The sequence below is a fragment of the Seriola lalandi genome, unplaced genomic scaffold, assembly GCF_002814215.2.
Source record: "Seriola lalandi dorsalis isolate HSWRI2012SDOR001 ecotype SW California unplaced genomic scaffold, Sedor1 jcf7180002052504, whole genome shotgun sequence".
Taxonomy (NCBI): Eukaryota; Metazoa; Chordata; class Actinopteri; order Carangiformes; family Carangidae; genus Seriola; species Seriola lalandi.
In genome coordinates this window covers 121,117-135,944 of record NW_019523057.1, presented here as the reverse complement: position 1 = coordinate 135,944, position 14,828 = coordinate 121,117, and the positions used below count along the sequence as shown (strand labels likewise).

At 40.4% G+C, this 14,828-nt stretch overlaps 1 protein-coding gene across 4 annotated transcripts in view; it reads right to left on the bottom strand.

The window, feature by feature from the left end:
* wasf1 (WASP family member 1) overlaps nt 1-14,828 on the bottom strand; it is a 56,910-nt gene that overhangs the window by 12,539 nt on the left and 29,543 nt on the right. For all 4 annotated transcript variants that reach the window (XM_023400481.2, XM_023400477.2, XM_087172376.1 and 1 more), the window contains exons 4-5: nt 9,149-9,302; nt 4,956-5,073 (exon numbers count right to left, since the gene is read on the bottom strand). In XM_023400481.2, the coding sequence (XP_023256249.1) occupies nt 4,956-5,073; nt 9,149-9,302 (272 nt within the window). The remainder of the gene's footprint in view (nt 1-4,955; nt 5,074-9,148; nt 9,303-14,828) is intronic.

Here is a 14,828-nt window from a genome sequence, read left to right as displayed (position 1 = left end):
TGTCTGTGTTGACAGTGGAGCAGCCTCGGATGTGTGCAGCTGCTGTGGCCCATAGCAGGGCACCGTTCAGGGTGTCGGCCTCGCTCCATCTCTGCGTCTCACCGCTCCAAGCCTGCTGTCTCACTCTCTCGAATGGACTGGAGTGGTTGCCAGGGCAACCGCAGCAAGTGGGGTAAAAAGGATTGAGTGACTTTTGTGGGGAGGGGAATTTAATGTAAATTTGTATCAGAAAGCTGTAAAATGATGGAGACGTGACGCTCGTTGCTTACTGCTACCACGTGTACGTTTGCAGTGAGGATGCTGGGAGACGTCTTCTTGGTATTTCACTTTATTTACAGCAGCTTTTGGCTCTAGTAGAAAAAAAACACAACCTACACAAGCTTTTAGTGATGAACAGAAAACCTTTAGATGTGAAAAGGACCTCTGTCAGGTCAGACCTAAAACTTGCTTTTTTGTGATGCATCCAACCCCAGAAACTTTCATAAGAACGAGCAGAAGGACATCTGGTACGACATATATGGCAGAAATGGATACTGTATATTAATTTTTTCAAAGCTGTGGTGAAAATAGCTGCACAAACGAGTCTGTAACGACACTCATGACCATCATGTGTAGCTAAATTCAACAGTCTGAAGAGTCTTTCACAGTTATGTGATCAAAAAGGGCTTTAAAGCAAAAATCTTAAAAACTAAAAAGTTTCAAAGTTCTCTTGTTATGTTTAATTTTCATGCTCAGCAGATACATACTAAGATATTTTGGCTTTCTTAATTTTATCACTCACAAGAAGATTATGTGTTACTATCCCATGAGTGTTACAAAAAAACACAAACAAGTGGCTTTTTGTCGTGATGAACTCCTTGTAAACAAAAATTCAGATTTTACTGACCCAAACAAACAACTTGGGCTGTTCTCCCTCCTTCTTCATTATTTAGTTGATTTAAGCTCCCGTAGTCTTATGACACTTTAATGTATGGTAATGTCGTACGGGCTTGTCAATGAATCAAGCTGTTTCATTAGCATGCATTAGCATGAGGACTAGCACCGATACTTTTTAGCCAAAGCAAATTCGAAAACATTTATTCCTGATTTAGTATATTAAGTAAGAAAAAAACAGGCTGAAATTTAATTGTCAGTGTTTCCCATTAAGATGCTTGTGAGTGCTATAATGAGATGGGAATAGGAGAGGAAGAGCCATTGGGGATTCTCCACAGGGGAGCCAAATGCTAAAGACAAACATTGATGTAGTGTCGACTCAAACATTGATCTCATAGAGATGTTTTGTTTCTCTCTTCCCACTATCTTGGCAACTTTCTCTTCTGTCTTCTTTTTCTCATGTGTCCCTGGGACTTTTCTCTAATTTGCTCTGTCTCCCCCTGACTGGCTCAGCACATAGTCTACTGTTAATCCAGAGAGGCTGAGGCTAACACAGGAGCTAATCAGATTAGGACACTGCGGGTTTCTTTTCCCCTCTCCCTCTATCCTGTGCTGCTCTTCATTTATCACCGGCTGCTAATCTGTGTGTGTGCCTGTTTGTAATGTAGTGTAACTAACTATCAGTGATATGACTCATTGAGAAAATGTGTGCTGGTCGAATAAGATGAAGCAGAGGATAAAGTGCCAGCATTCAAGCAGCTTCTCTTCTGTTACTTTCAATCACGTCTTTCAATTTCCACACACCGATTCAACATTTTTACTCTGCCATGGATGAAAGCCTTTTTTTCTTCTCATACTAGGCTTTTATACTGAGAGGAACATTTTTACTTTTTCATACAACTTTGCATCGAGACTTTGAATCCTTAACCCTCCATTAGAATATACACTACCGGTCAAAGGTTGTAGAACAATCCCATTTCTCTAGTTTTTATTGAAATTTCAGCAGTTCAGCTGTTCAGAAGTTAGGTCACCAAAAACTGTTTCAGGGATAAAGAAACTGGTTAGTTTTCCTGCTGCAGTGGAAGTAAATGGAGCCTTGAAAGCTAATGCAACAGTTGGCCATGGGACTCATCTTAAAATCCAAAACATTAGAGGAAAGCAGAATAGACTTCATATGATGGAAGAGCAGCACAGTCTCCATTCAACTTCTGCAGGAGTGTTTGCACAAACTTTCTGAACAATATTTCATTTCTATTGGAGAAAGAACGTCATAAATTTGTCCAGCTGCTGGACGAATCAAGTCCAGTTGTTCAGTTCTACGCTTTCATTTCAGAAACACAGAGACATTGGATTATGTAAATTTAAAAAACTAGATAGCAGCTAGATAAATGGAGGTGTACTAAGACTTGGAAGGAAATGAAAAAAAATGTCAAGGTTACTTGAGGATCTATTTTAGAGTAAATCTCTGAAAAACCTTTGGACAGGAGGTATTGTACATCTAACTACTTGTACTGTTCAAAGTGTATAAATTATACCTCTCTATCATATCTGTTCCTTCAATGCCCTGAGCTAAAATATTTGATTTGTGGTCATTCCTTTGTGGTGTAAGAAACTTTGACCTGAACTCTTGGACTGTGCCTCCCTGTGCATCGGCTGAATTCAATTGCTCCTTCTACTCACTGGAAGGCATCCAAAACTCTTTTCCTGGTCCAGTGGTTTCAAGGGGTGATGTATTTAGAAAAACTTTTAGAGAGTCAGCTACACAAAGCTTCAATTCTCTCCAGATAAGAGCTGATGTGTACTTATTGAACACACAGGAACTTCTATCTGAAGTGTCATTACTTTTGTTCTACATTAGAAATTTCTGCAGCCATGCATGTGTTCATACAGTATTTTCTAGGCTAAAGCTTCAATGTATGTTTCCCATTGAGCCTTGAATCCTTTATTTTTCCCTTTGTTTTTATTTAATCCTATCTAAAAAATCTTCTTATTAGGATTGTAATATTAATTTTGACCATATTTCTCTAACTCATAATATGAAGCTGCAAAAAAAAAAAACTAACAAACAAAAAAAAACCAAAATTAACATGAGCAGTAGTTGAACAAGTAAGAGTGAAGGCTGAAGGACAGACTTTGAGGAGGAGAGAGAGTGAGGGTGAGAGCTGGAACATTGCCTGTCACGGCACAAAATGTGTTGGCAGCCAATCTCAGATAGCTTCACACTGACTGACAGCTGGCACGGCCTGTCAGGCCCTCGACGCCGCAGCTGCATGGTAGATCACGGTCGATTTGGATCCTTTTAAGCATTTGTCTGTCCATATCAGTGCCTGTGTGTGTGTGTGTGTGTGTGTGTGTGTGTGTGTGTGTGTGTGTGTGTGTGTGTGCGTGCGTGTCCAAGTTCACAATGGTAAATCTGTCATTATGAAAAATATTTAGAAGTTTCAAGGCAAAGAATGATATGGATGTCTGTAATCTACTACTGAAATAATAAGGCAGAGTACAAAGGGCATACATAATTACAGCAACACACACACACACACACACACACACACACACACATAAACTTCATGAAAACCATGACTGAGGCACATTAAGATGATGTGGCAGAACCACTCAATGAGCGAACTGATGAAGTGTAAATCTATCAATGCTTTACACACTCAATTTCACCCATTTGAGCGTATATATGTGCGTGTGCATGTATGTGTGCATAACTCTTATTTTCCACTCCTCACCCTTTCAGTGACTGATTCTGCATGCTTTCCATAAACACACACATAACTTCTCCACACTGTATTTACCCTGATCCTCATTCAGACCATTTATCTGCCATGATGGTTACACAAACCAACAAATATGTGTGCATAATCCTTCTAATCCATCCCGCTCTCCCTGTGAATGTCTTCTAGGCCTTTCCATGGGGTCTGTCTAACTGCCAGTGTGGTGAAGAGGGAAATGAGCAAGGCTTTACAAGCTGAGCCCACCCGGGGCTTTAATTAGAATGAAATCACTGGAATGAGCTTTGGCTACAAGCGGTCGCATCAACCTAACCCTCTGAAGTAAATAAGGTCTGTTTACTGTTGCAAATGAGCTTTGTGTATTATTTTACATTTAGAACAAAAAAATCCATGTATGTGTCTTTTGTTATTATAAAGCTGATGAATACTAAGCTCCAAAACAGCAACATATAAATATCATTAATTTCTCTCCATCCTTCCAACTAATTCTTGGCTAAACTCGCACTCTGCCCTCTCTGCACCGTTCCCACCATCATTAAAACACTCACAACCAACGAATGATATCCTCTTCATTCACATGAACCCTCTGTGCAAAAATCACTCTCCTTATTCCTCATTGATATGACTGTAATGAGCTTTGATTGACTGCGAGGGGGCAAAATGTGGAGCACGCCCTGCTTCCCATGCAGCGAAATGGAAGCTGGTGCTGATTAGAGCTCCTGGTTGTGAGGGTGGGAAACCCCTCTATTTTGAGTAGGATAGGGGGGCGGGGGGTTGGTGTGGGCTGGGTCAGAGTGGAGCATTCTATGGATGTGAAAGAGCTCTTTTAATCTAATTGGTGTGTGTCTGTGTTAATCAAAATTAAACACACACAAGCTCATCAGACTGCATGTGTGTGTGCAGATCGTCCTCTTGGGGATACGTGTGTGTGTGTGTGTGTGTGTGTGTGTCAAGAGGCAGAGAGATGACGCACGGTGCGGGGGCAAGTGAACAGCAGATGCTCCCATTAATTAGATGTAATGATCGCACAAGTAATAACTAAGAGGGTTGACTAGAGGAAGAGTTGATTAATCTATGAGTGCTGGCTAATTAATGCATTAGACTACATGGTACGAAGCCAGGCCTGTGAATCTGTCAGTGAATCACATTGTCAGTTTATTCAAGCAGGACACGTCAATCTGTAGCTACAGAGAATTCAGGAAGCCTCTTGGTCACTCTCATTTCGTGTCTCACAAACAGCTCAGTCTATTGCTGCAACTCATCGACGCCGTCCTCAACTGACGCATGAACAAAAACTAAAATGTGCACTGCCAGGGCCCTGTGCTGGTAATTCTCAAGACTTACCTTCTGTTTCCGCCTCTCCTTCCTCTTGTCCTCCGTGTCCTGCAGCATCTTCTCTCTCCACAGGTCAAAGAAGTAGGATGGATTGGTGTAGAACTTAAGACCCTCCTTCCCATCGTCCCTGTGGACGGATGAAAGAAAACTCAGTACATTTTGCTTGGTATTCTGGAGACGTAGTTCTCTTCTTTCAAAGACGCTAAATTACAACCAAATAAAAACATACATCTTGTGAAAAAAATTAACTAATAACTAAAAACCTTTGGGTGATAATGATTAGTGAAATTAATTTAGTGGAAAATTAATCTGCAACTGTTTTGATAAATAAATATTTGCTCTTGTTATTTTTAAAGCAATAATGCCAAACATTTGTTGTCTCAGCTCCTAAAATATGAATATTTGCTGCTTTTCTTTACATCATAGTAAGCTGAGTATCTTTGGATTTTGGACTGTTGGTCGGACAAGACAAGGCATTTGAAGATATCACCACCAGGTATTTAGAACTATTAATATTTTATGGAGAAAAACCATTTACCATTGTTAGTTTTCATATTTCACATTTGAAGACATTTGAAGGGTAACGTCATGTTTCCTCTTTATTATACCTTTTGGTTACTTTGTCAGTTAAAATGAATGAAGCAGACCGACAGCTGTAAAATATGGAGAACTGAGAAACTGGGAGTAAAGGCCATGTTTGATAATGATCACGTTAATTTTCCTGACTCCTGTCCTTGCCTGTTTTAGTCTGCTTTCCTTCATAAAATCATATCTGTTTACCCTTTGTCATGAATAATAGCTAGTGTCCTGCTTTATCATTCATTCCCTCTGAACTCTGCTCTGTTCTCTTTCCTCCTTGCTTTCATTACAGAGACCTTTGTGGTCGGTGCTCACTGGAGGGAACGGCGCCATGATGATGGGGAGGGAAATGAAAAAAAGATGCAGGTAGTTATCACATCAAAGGAAATTATCTTGACAATGAAATGATCAAGCAGAAATGCCCACACATGCTGTCCGGAAATGTGATTTCATATCAACATGGGCATAAGCCTCGCTGATGTCTTTCTCTTCCTTCGACAGTTTTTAAACTTCTTTCTTTCAATGTACATTATTTAAAACAGATTGATGTATGCAATAAATCAGAGGTCTGTCAAAGGCTGCAGCATTGGGACCCAATTATATTCAAATTTGCTTATTTTGTGAATAAAGCTGTACAGAAGCTGCCAGATCTGTTTGATTAATCACCTTTCTAAGTACTCCGGAGTAGGGCAGTTATTTTTATAACTTCTTTTTTACAGCTTTAACCATTATAGAAAAATTTTATTTAGTTCCTAGTTCCTCCAATCAAACCAAATGAATGCAAAACGGAAAAAATCTATTTATATTTTCCATGCGCAAACACACACATATCACCTATAAGCAACAGCTAGCTAGCTCAGAAGACAGACAGTTTTTCATGAGTGTTTATCTGCCGAAGGGCACATAAAAGGACATTTCAAGTCTGCCTTTAAACTTCAAAATAATACAAAGAAATATTTGATGCATCCGGACCATTCAGTGGTCAAAATTCAAACCCCAACTTGAACTCATGTGCAGCTGCCTGCATCCAGTGTCTGCGATGCTTTGGGAGGCAATTATTTGGTGATGACACCGATAAGAGCAAGAACACAGAGCATGAAAAGGAAAAGCTTCAAAAGACAGGAGTGGAAAGTTTAATGGTATGCAACACAACAAAGGGAAGAAAAACTGAATTAAATAATGGGAAAAGGCAAGGGTGGACAGACAACCACTGTAGTGTGTGTACATGTGTACGTGTGTGCGTGTGTGCGTGTGTGTGTGTGTGTGGGCTGTGGGTAGTATTCAAGTGTTCAAGTGTGTAAATGATTATGCATGGTGTGTATATTTGAGGTGTGTGTTTGTGTGTGTGCTCGATCCCAGGGAGCCTCCTGGTGTGCTGTGCTGTGATGTGAGGGGAGGAGAGGAGATACAATAGGAAAGAGAGGAGAAAAAAAAATTCAAAGAGAGAGTAAAAGCAAAAGAAGGCGTGAGGATGTAAGATGGGGAGAGAATGAATGTTAAAGCAAGTGAAAAGATCAAAGTACAGTATCTTAAATTATGAATCATAAGAATGAAACCATCACCCATGATAATCCCAATCAGCCATTCAGTGCTGATGAACAAAATCAGCTCTGGGATCAGAACTGCATGGAGTGGAAACTAAAATTCATTCACTCATTGAAGAAGAAACAGCAAAGTGAGCAGAATATGTCACATTATGACCTTTTCTTTTTAATCTAGTGATGATTTGCTGTGCTTGTTCTTCTTCAACGGTCTCTGGCAGAATATAAGTTAGAGCTGAAACATTTAATCATTTAATTGACTGACAGAAATTTAATTGCAACAAATTAATTGTTTCAAAAGTCTCAAAAAATTAGCTGGTTCTGCTTTTCTGAAATGTGAAGATTTCCCACTTTTCTGTCTTACAAAAGTAGGTAAATGTAAATATCTTTGGGCTTTGGACATTTCAACAGGTTTGCACGATCTTAACCATAGTCCGATCATCCTATTGTCAGCTTTTGAAAATGTCCGTAGACGATATGATCGTCTAGAGGCATACATTTTATGGTGCAGTATTGTAAGCTGCTGCAGAGCAGTTAACAATTGAATAACTTAAAACATCACACTAATATACTTTTGTTGAAAAGAAATGTGCATATTTGGATATGTTCTTGTGTGTCGTGCGCAATGGGCTTTTGGACGTGTGTATTGCAAAGCTATGGCATTATTGTGAGCTATTGCAATGCATTTGTATTACTGAGTTTCTGTTTTTTATAGACCTTGTTATTGTTGTTGTTGTTTTGGTCTGTGTTGTAGTAGCACTGTTGTAGGCCTATGTTGTATCTGTATGGAGAGAAACTGAATATGAATTTTTACAAAATAAGTTTCAACATGTATTTACAAAAATGCTTCATTACAATCAGTCGATCAGAGAGAGTGTGTGCAGGCATGTTGCAAGCATCGGTTATATGCGGTTATATACGTTAAACTGTGGCAGGCAAATTCAGCTTAGTATTAATTTAATACTACATATAAGTTATTATATCAATGGGAAAACAAGTCAAATATCGCCTTGACATTTGCAAAGGCATGACCAATTGGCGATTTTTCTGATGATCGTCGATCACCGATATCATCGTCCGTTGCCCACACCTGCCTTTTGGTTGGTTGAGGCCACGTCAAAGCCCAGAGGTTAAAAACATGCCCACAACAGATTTAAATATCACAGCTTACACCTGCAGCTGTCTCCTTACAGTGCATGAGTATGTGTAGTGTATGTGAGTATGAGATTGCGTTTGGCCTGAAACCTTCTTCAGGTGGCTCGGTCAGGGTGACAGTATGAGCCAGAGAAGGGTCATGTAAGATGCTGGAGGTGGGAAAAAAAAACGAAGTGAGAGTAGGGAGAAAAAAAAGAGTGAGAAACCAGAGGGTGAGAAAGCAGAGAAATAAAAGGGGAGGGGGGGGGGGGCTCTGGCCAGCAGAGCTTTTTATGGATTATTCATCTTCAGATGACTCTTTCTATCGCTCTGCTCGCCCGGCTCAACCTCAAGAGCAGAGAGAGACGCCTGGTGTGAAAAAGGCACAAGTATGCCTGTAATAATATAACCAAACACATCTGGGTACTCTCAGAGATGCACTAAAAAGGCTTTTGTATTGCCTCCGTATGGTGCACCATTGTCAGCATCGCTGCTGTGCTTGATAAAAGCTTTTATAGTGGCAAACAGAAACAAACAAGAGGTTGAATAAAAGCCAGAATTTAAGGCCATTTAGGTATTTTTTGTTAAAACAGTGGGTAGCAATCATTCTTTCTTTGTGTGTATCAATAACATACTAATGTGTTCACTTTTCCCATCTCCAGACAAGAGGTTGGAAAAGGGCTAATGTATGTGAGGGTCAGTGTAGTTAGCATCATGCTGGGCTGCTACTCAGTCATTCAGTCAACAGTTGCAGTGACATGAGGTTTTCCTTTTCAAAATATCACAATGGAATTTTAACATAAAGAAAATATGTTGCTAACACATTTGTTTTTCCTTTTTTTTTTTTACCACTACACCACTGAGTGAGGTTTTTAAAATGTCTTTCTCAGCACAGCCGTAGATTCAAAGTTCTTTGCAGTAACTTAAAGTCAGTGACTGGAGTCAGACCTGTAGGGCGTGAGGATGTTGAGGGGGGGCGGCTGCTCGCAGGTCTGGAAGGTCTCCTGCAGTGGGATGGGCAGCGACGTGCGGTCGAACAGCTGCTGGTCCTGAATAGTGGAACTCCTGAAAGCCTTTCTCATGGTAATATCCTGAAGAGACACTGAGGGAAGGATGGGAGGATGGAGAGGGAGGGGAGGACAGAGGGGAAGATGAGAAGTCATCGTTATTTTGTCAGGTTCCCTGTGGAATATGTGATAAATGTACACTATGTGTGCGAGGTGTGTAATGGATACGGAGGAAGAAAGTTATGCTTGTTGCTCCCTGGTTGTATGCTCCCTTGGCTCACATACACATCCACCTACACACTCTCAGTTTCTCCCATGTCTCTGATGAAGGCAATAATTAGCATTTGACTCCATCTCATCATTATCGCAATCAAAACCGACACTGACATCATCACTCAAACAGTCGCAATCATCATTACGGAGCACTAAACCTATTAGAAACCACTAATCACCCTCCCTTGGGCTCACATTACATTGGTGTCCTAATTGGCTGATTTCAATTTCCCCCAAAGCAAATCAACACATGACAGCTGAGCTAAGTTAAGCTAAGATAAGTTGGGCAGGACTAAGGTCATCTGTCAGAGGCTGTGGGACTAATTGTCCTTCTTTCATACAAGAACGGCTGACATTTTTGGAATAATGGGAGGAAATCAATGCTGAACGGCTGAAACTTTTCAGAAGAACAGGTTGGCGAAATGGCTGAGGGGGAAGAGGAAAAACAACTATGCTAACCCTCAATCTGGTCAGGCCAAGTTAAAAACGGCATGGTCTTGGAAAGAAATCCAGAGCGTTGCAACCAGATCTGAATTATACATGAAGGAGTGACAAATGGATACACTTTACTGCTGCCCAGGGGAAGACTGAAAAAAAGTCATGTGGCATACAGAAAAAGTATTGTTATAGTCCTCTGTTATTAGCTTTTTAACCGCACAAAAAACAATATGACGCCACAGAATCCAACACCAACCTATAACCTACAGGAAGTACTGTAGAGCTCCTTAAAACCAAGCAAAGAAAACAACATTTGCCTTAATGAAACAAACCATCAAATAAAGCAATTTTACTGTATAAAAAGCCCAGAAAGAACCATATACAGCAACCTGGTCCTCTACATTGCAGCAATACAGCTTTATAATGACTTCTATACACTCTCAGAGGTGGGTTTTTTTTTTTTTTTTTTTTGGGGGGGGGGGGGGGGGGGGCAGCCACCCGAGGCACTGAAGTATCATCATTAACAAAAACTATCAGGGAGCCAAGGTTTGGTAAGTAACGCTCTGGGAGAGAGAAGTAAGGCCAGAGAATGCAAGAGGGAGCTAATAAAACTGCATGGACAAAACAGAGGTAGGGTAATGGAAACGGGACGGACAGAGACAGAGAGAAAAGGCTCTGACAATAAAACAAAGAGTGGGAGCTGACATAAAAAGAGACATTCACAAGAAATGCAGACGAGGAAATGGCAAGCAGAGGGAAGGGAATCTGAAGAACAGAGGGACAGATAGATGAAGAGACGATAAAACTAACATGGAAACATGCAAATAAAGAGGCAGGAGTGGTGTAGAAGAGCACAAGAGAGATGGCGAAAACACATAAAAACATGTAGTATGATTTCTATGAGAAAAACAGACAGGCATGAGTTAGGTATCCCATGAGGAGCGCAGTAACCCGAGCAGAGCCAGCAGGTTGATTTGGCTTCACAGACAACACAAGGGGGGAAACTCTGGCAGCCATTTAGACACACAGACAAACACAGAGTGTATACAGCATATTGTTCTGCGTTAAACAGAAATAACGACAAGAGGAAACTGAGGGTGGTCCCTCTGTTTTCTTGTGTCCTCCTGCTTCTATCAGTCATTAAAATCAACAGAGCACAAGTGCTACCTAGTGTTTTTAAACAGTGATTTATGTCCATGTTAAATTTGACTGTGAGTCTGAGAACAACCGAGCTGAGGGTCACAATGATTGGCAGCCTCATCCCACACCTCTGATACTGGTGGTATTCATCATTTTTAGTGCAACATTTTCTATTCAGTCCTGGGATTTACTGCTGTAGAGTTATAAATATTTGCCCACAGTACTTGTTCCATATGCATTTTTTCTTCTTCTCAATTTTCACTAAGACTCACATTTCAGTGGATTTTTTTTCACTCATCGGCCATTGTGAGAAGCTCTGACAGCTTTATCTATGTCTTCCTGTTTTGCACCTGTGGACAATCCCTCTTTGAGCCATAAGGCATAACAGGAGATTTCAAACCTGGTTGTTTGTATTATAAAATGTAGTGTAGAGGCTGGTAGAAACGGTAATTATCTTCAGCCACAGCCTCCCTTTTTTTTCTTTATTTAGTGTTGTTGAGGAATTAGCAAGGTTTCTCAAAGTAATACTAAGCAACACAGACATTGCTACAATGATGCTCGAGAAACACAAGTGATCAGGGCAGGTTGTAAACAAGAATACAGTTTGGTTTTTAGAGTATCTACTGTAAATGGAGATAAAATGGAACCGTTAAGGGACCTGAAATATCGGGTTACACAAGAAAAGTGTGTGTAATTATGGTAAGAATGGTATTTACGGTATTTAAATAGGTATGTTTTCTTATCCAAATAAGTTTGACTCATCTATTGGTTGGTTTAAAACCTGTATCATTGCTGCTTGTGTTTCTTGCCCAATCTTCCTTTTTAGTGATGCTGCAGTGTCTCATATCTCGGCAGTTACCTTATGAGCGCATTCTTACTATTAACAATATGAATGATAGCCCAACTACAACAATTATACCCAGGAGCTACTTTAGGAGCTACTTCAGGGCAACATAACAAACTTCAGGTCCTAGACCAGAGACAGAGAGAGGTGACTAATGAACAAAAGGGCAGAAATCAAAACCATAGCAACAGTTGCATGACAATTTCATTGTCCACAGTGATCTCAGAGGAGAGGAATGTCAGGGATAAGTAATGGTGAGATCTAAAAAGTTGAAGTAGATTTTTCCCCAAGCTAAGGGATGAAGATATGGAAAAAGGAGATATGAACTTTAAAGCGATGATTCTTTTTGATGGTTTAGTGTAACCCTAACTCTAACCCTGTAGGGCATTAAACATTTTACCGTGCCCCCTTGCCACAGGAAGGTCTAGAGTCAAGGTCATCATAAACTACAGGAAAGTGCTCTCCTTCACTCACTACTTACAAATCATACAGGACAGAGCTATAGATTATAATGCTGTACAGACATAACCCTATATCAAGAAGGGTCAAGAAGTAGCCACTGGCCAACCGGTGCGTGTCCATTTGGTGTTGCTGAATGCTGTATGTTGAGCAAGAGCACAGTGCCCTGCTGCCCCAGTGCATTTAGGGAGAGCAGAGGGCTGTCAGATGGTGTGACAACTACGTGCAGAAGTGACAAACAAGAGAGAGCCATTGCAGAAGTGTGTGTCAGGATGTATTTGATGCAGAGTGAGGCGACTTTAAACCTCTGCCAAGCAACACTCAGCGCTGAGAGAGGCACACTGCACTAATCAATGCGGGCAGAAAACACAGAAGGCACGCATACAAACGTACACACGCGCACACACGTACACACACACACACACACACACACACACACACACACACACACACACACACACAGTGGATCAGTCAAACACACACAGATGGATATCTTAACATGATGTTCTACATCCTAATTACAAAATGTCATTTATTCAGCCGAGCTACCAATTACACCCATTTAGTGAAGACATTTAGCTAATGAGAAAAATGTGAGTGTATGTGTTTGTGAAAGAATGAGTGAGTTAGTGAAGCACTGCGAGGGTGTGTGCGTGTGTGCGTACAAGTGTGTGTGTGTCAGGTTGAGCAGCACCAGGTGCAGCAGCAGCCTCTGATCTCAGCCTGTGAAGCTCCTTATCAGTAAGCGAACGGTGGATAGTTTATCTCTCTCTCTCATATCTTTCTCTCAGACAGATAGCATCTCGCAAAAATACCCTCAACCAAAGGTGAGGAAGTTCTTGTCACTCACACACACCCCTACCCCATCTCCTTCAGCTCCCCTCAAAATTTTCAGGAAAACAGTTTTCCCTCTTTCCATCCCCTCGCTCACAGAGATGCAGTCCTACACATGGAAGATGAGAAAAGGCACAGGCCGAGCTGTCTTTTAGCATGCACACATGGCTCTTTCTCCTGTTGTACTTCAATGCAAATGTTGCCCTATATTTCCCCTCCTGCACACATCTCCCTGCAGCCCTGATTTGCTCTTACCTCTCTCTGACTCTGGCTTTCCTCCTCTTTCAAACCCTCCTTTCTTTTGCTTATAAGCTTGTTTATTGTTTGTCCTCTATAAAAATACGTAAAGTTTATGCCGACCATCTGAAATTATTATTTGGAAATTTTATTAGTATTCACTAATATGTTATGAGTTATTGTGTAGAGATATTTTTGAACTGTCACAACTCTCCACAGCTGCATAATTGTTGGAGTGCATGCAGCATAAATTTTCCCATGTCCCCTTTTTTGCCAAATGGTGACACAGGCCACGAAGACACTGATCTGATTGTGTGCGTAAATAGGAGTGGGTGACATAGATAAAATCCTCTATTGTGATATCAATATATTCTGTGACATAGCCAATTTTTATTACAGTGGTTAAATTGAGAAACTTATAAAACTCTGGTGTAATGGAACATTTAAATACCTGACAAATCAAGGTACTTTATCACGTCAATATAAAAATAGCATAAATTACAGCATTGCCATAAAATAGTCCTACTTGCTGATCTGCCCAAAGACACTGAAGGTATCATTTCTTCAAAAAAATGCTTTTATCTACATTCTTAACCATTAGAGCATTTTATGTTTGCATTTCAATTGGCATTTTAGTCAACTTAATGCTTTACTGTCTTTGTACTTTTTTATTGCAGCTATTCTCATAATTTATACTGTAGCACTGAAAACATTTTTCTTTCCCTGTATACTGAGTATTGTAAATGGAGACAATGAAAAGAAATGAGACCTTTAACAGAGTGTTGACCTTGAAAAAGAGTGTTTTATTTAAATTACCCATCTCCTCGCCTAAACCTGTGCGTAGGCAGAGTGTGTAACTAGCACATTAAAACACTGAATCTCATCTGAACATGCATTTCTGCTGGCAATCTCTGGGATGTAAATATACCTGTAAACGTGATTATTTGAAATGTAAAATGGCTTTAAGCAAATGACTCATCCTTCCACTCCAGACTCCAGTCACAGATAGTGAAAAACAAATATAGGGCTTCACAGAGAAGCAGAAAGTTTAGATATGTTTACCTTTTTAATTTTATAAAAATATCTTTATATATATTGTATGCACCTGCATTTCTTTTTTTTAACATAACAGAAAGACACACAATACTACAGTGGAACAAAACAACTGACAGATTTTTCTTATCGTTCTAAAGTCATAGTTTGACCTTCTAAAGAGGGAGAGAGAAATAGACAAAAGGAAAAAAAATAATCCCAAGTGGGTGTTAGGTATTGATGATTTTTTAGGGCCTAGACAGAAAGCAGGTGGAGTGGGGTAGTGGGTGGAGGGGGGGTGAGAGTGGGTCGGCCTCATCCCCTGGAGGGAGAGGTGCGCAGTACTGGGGGGGGGGGGGGTTGT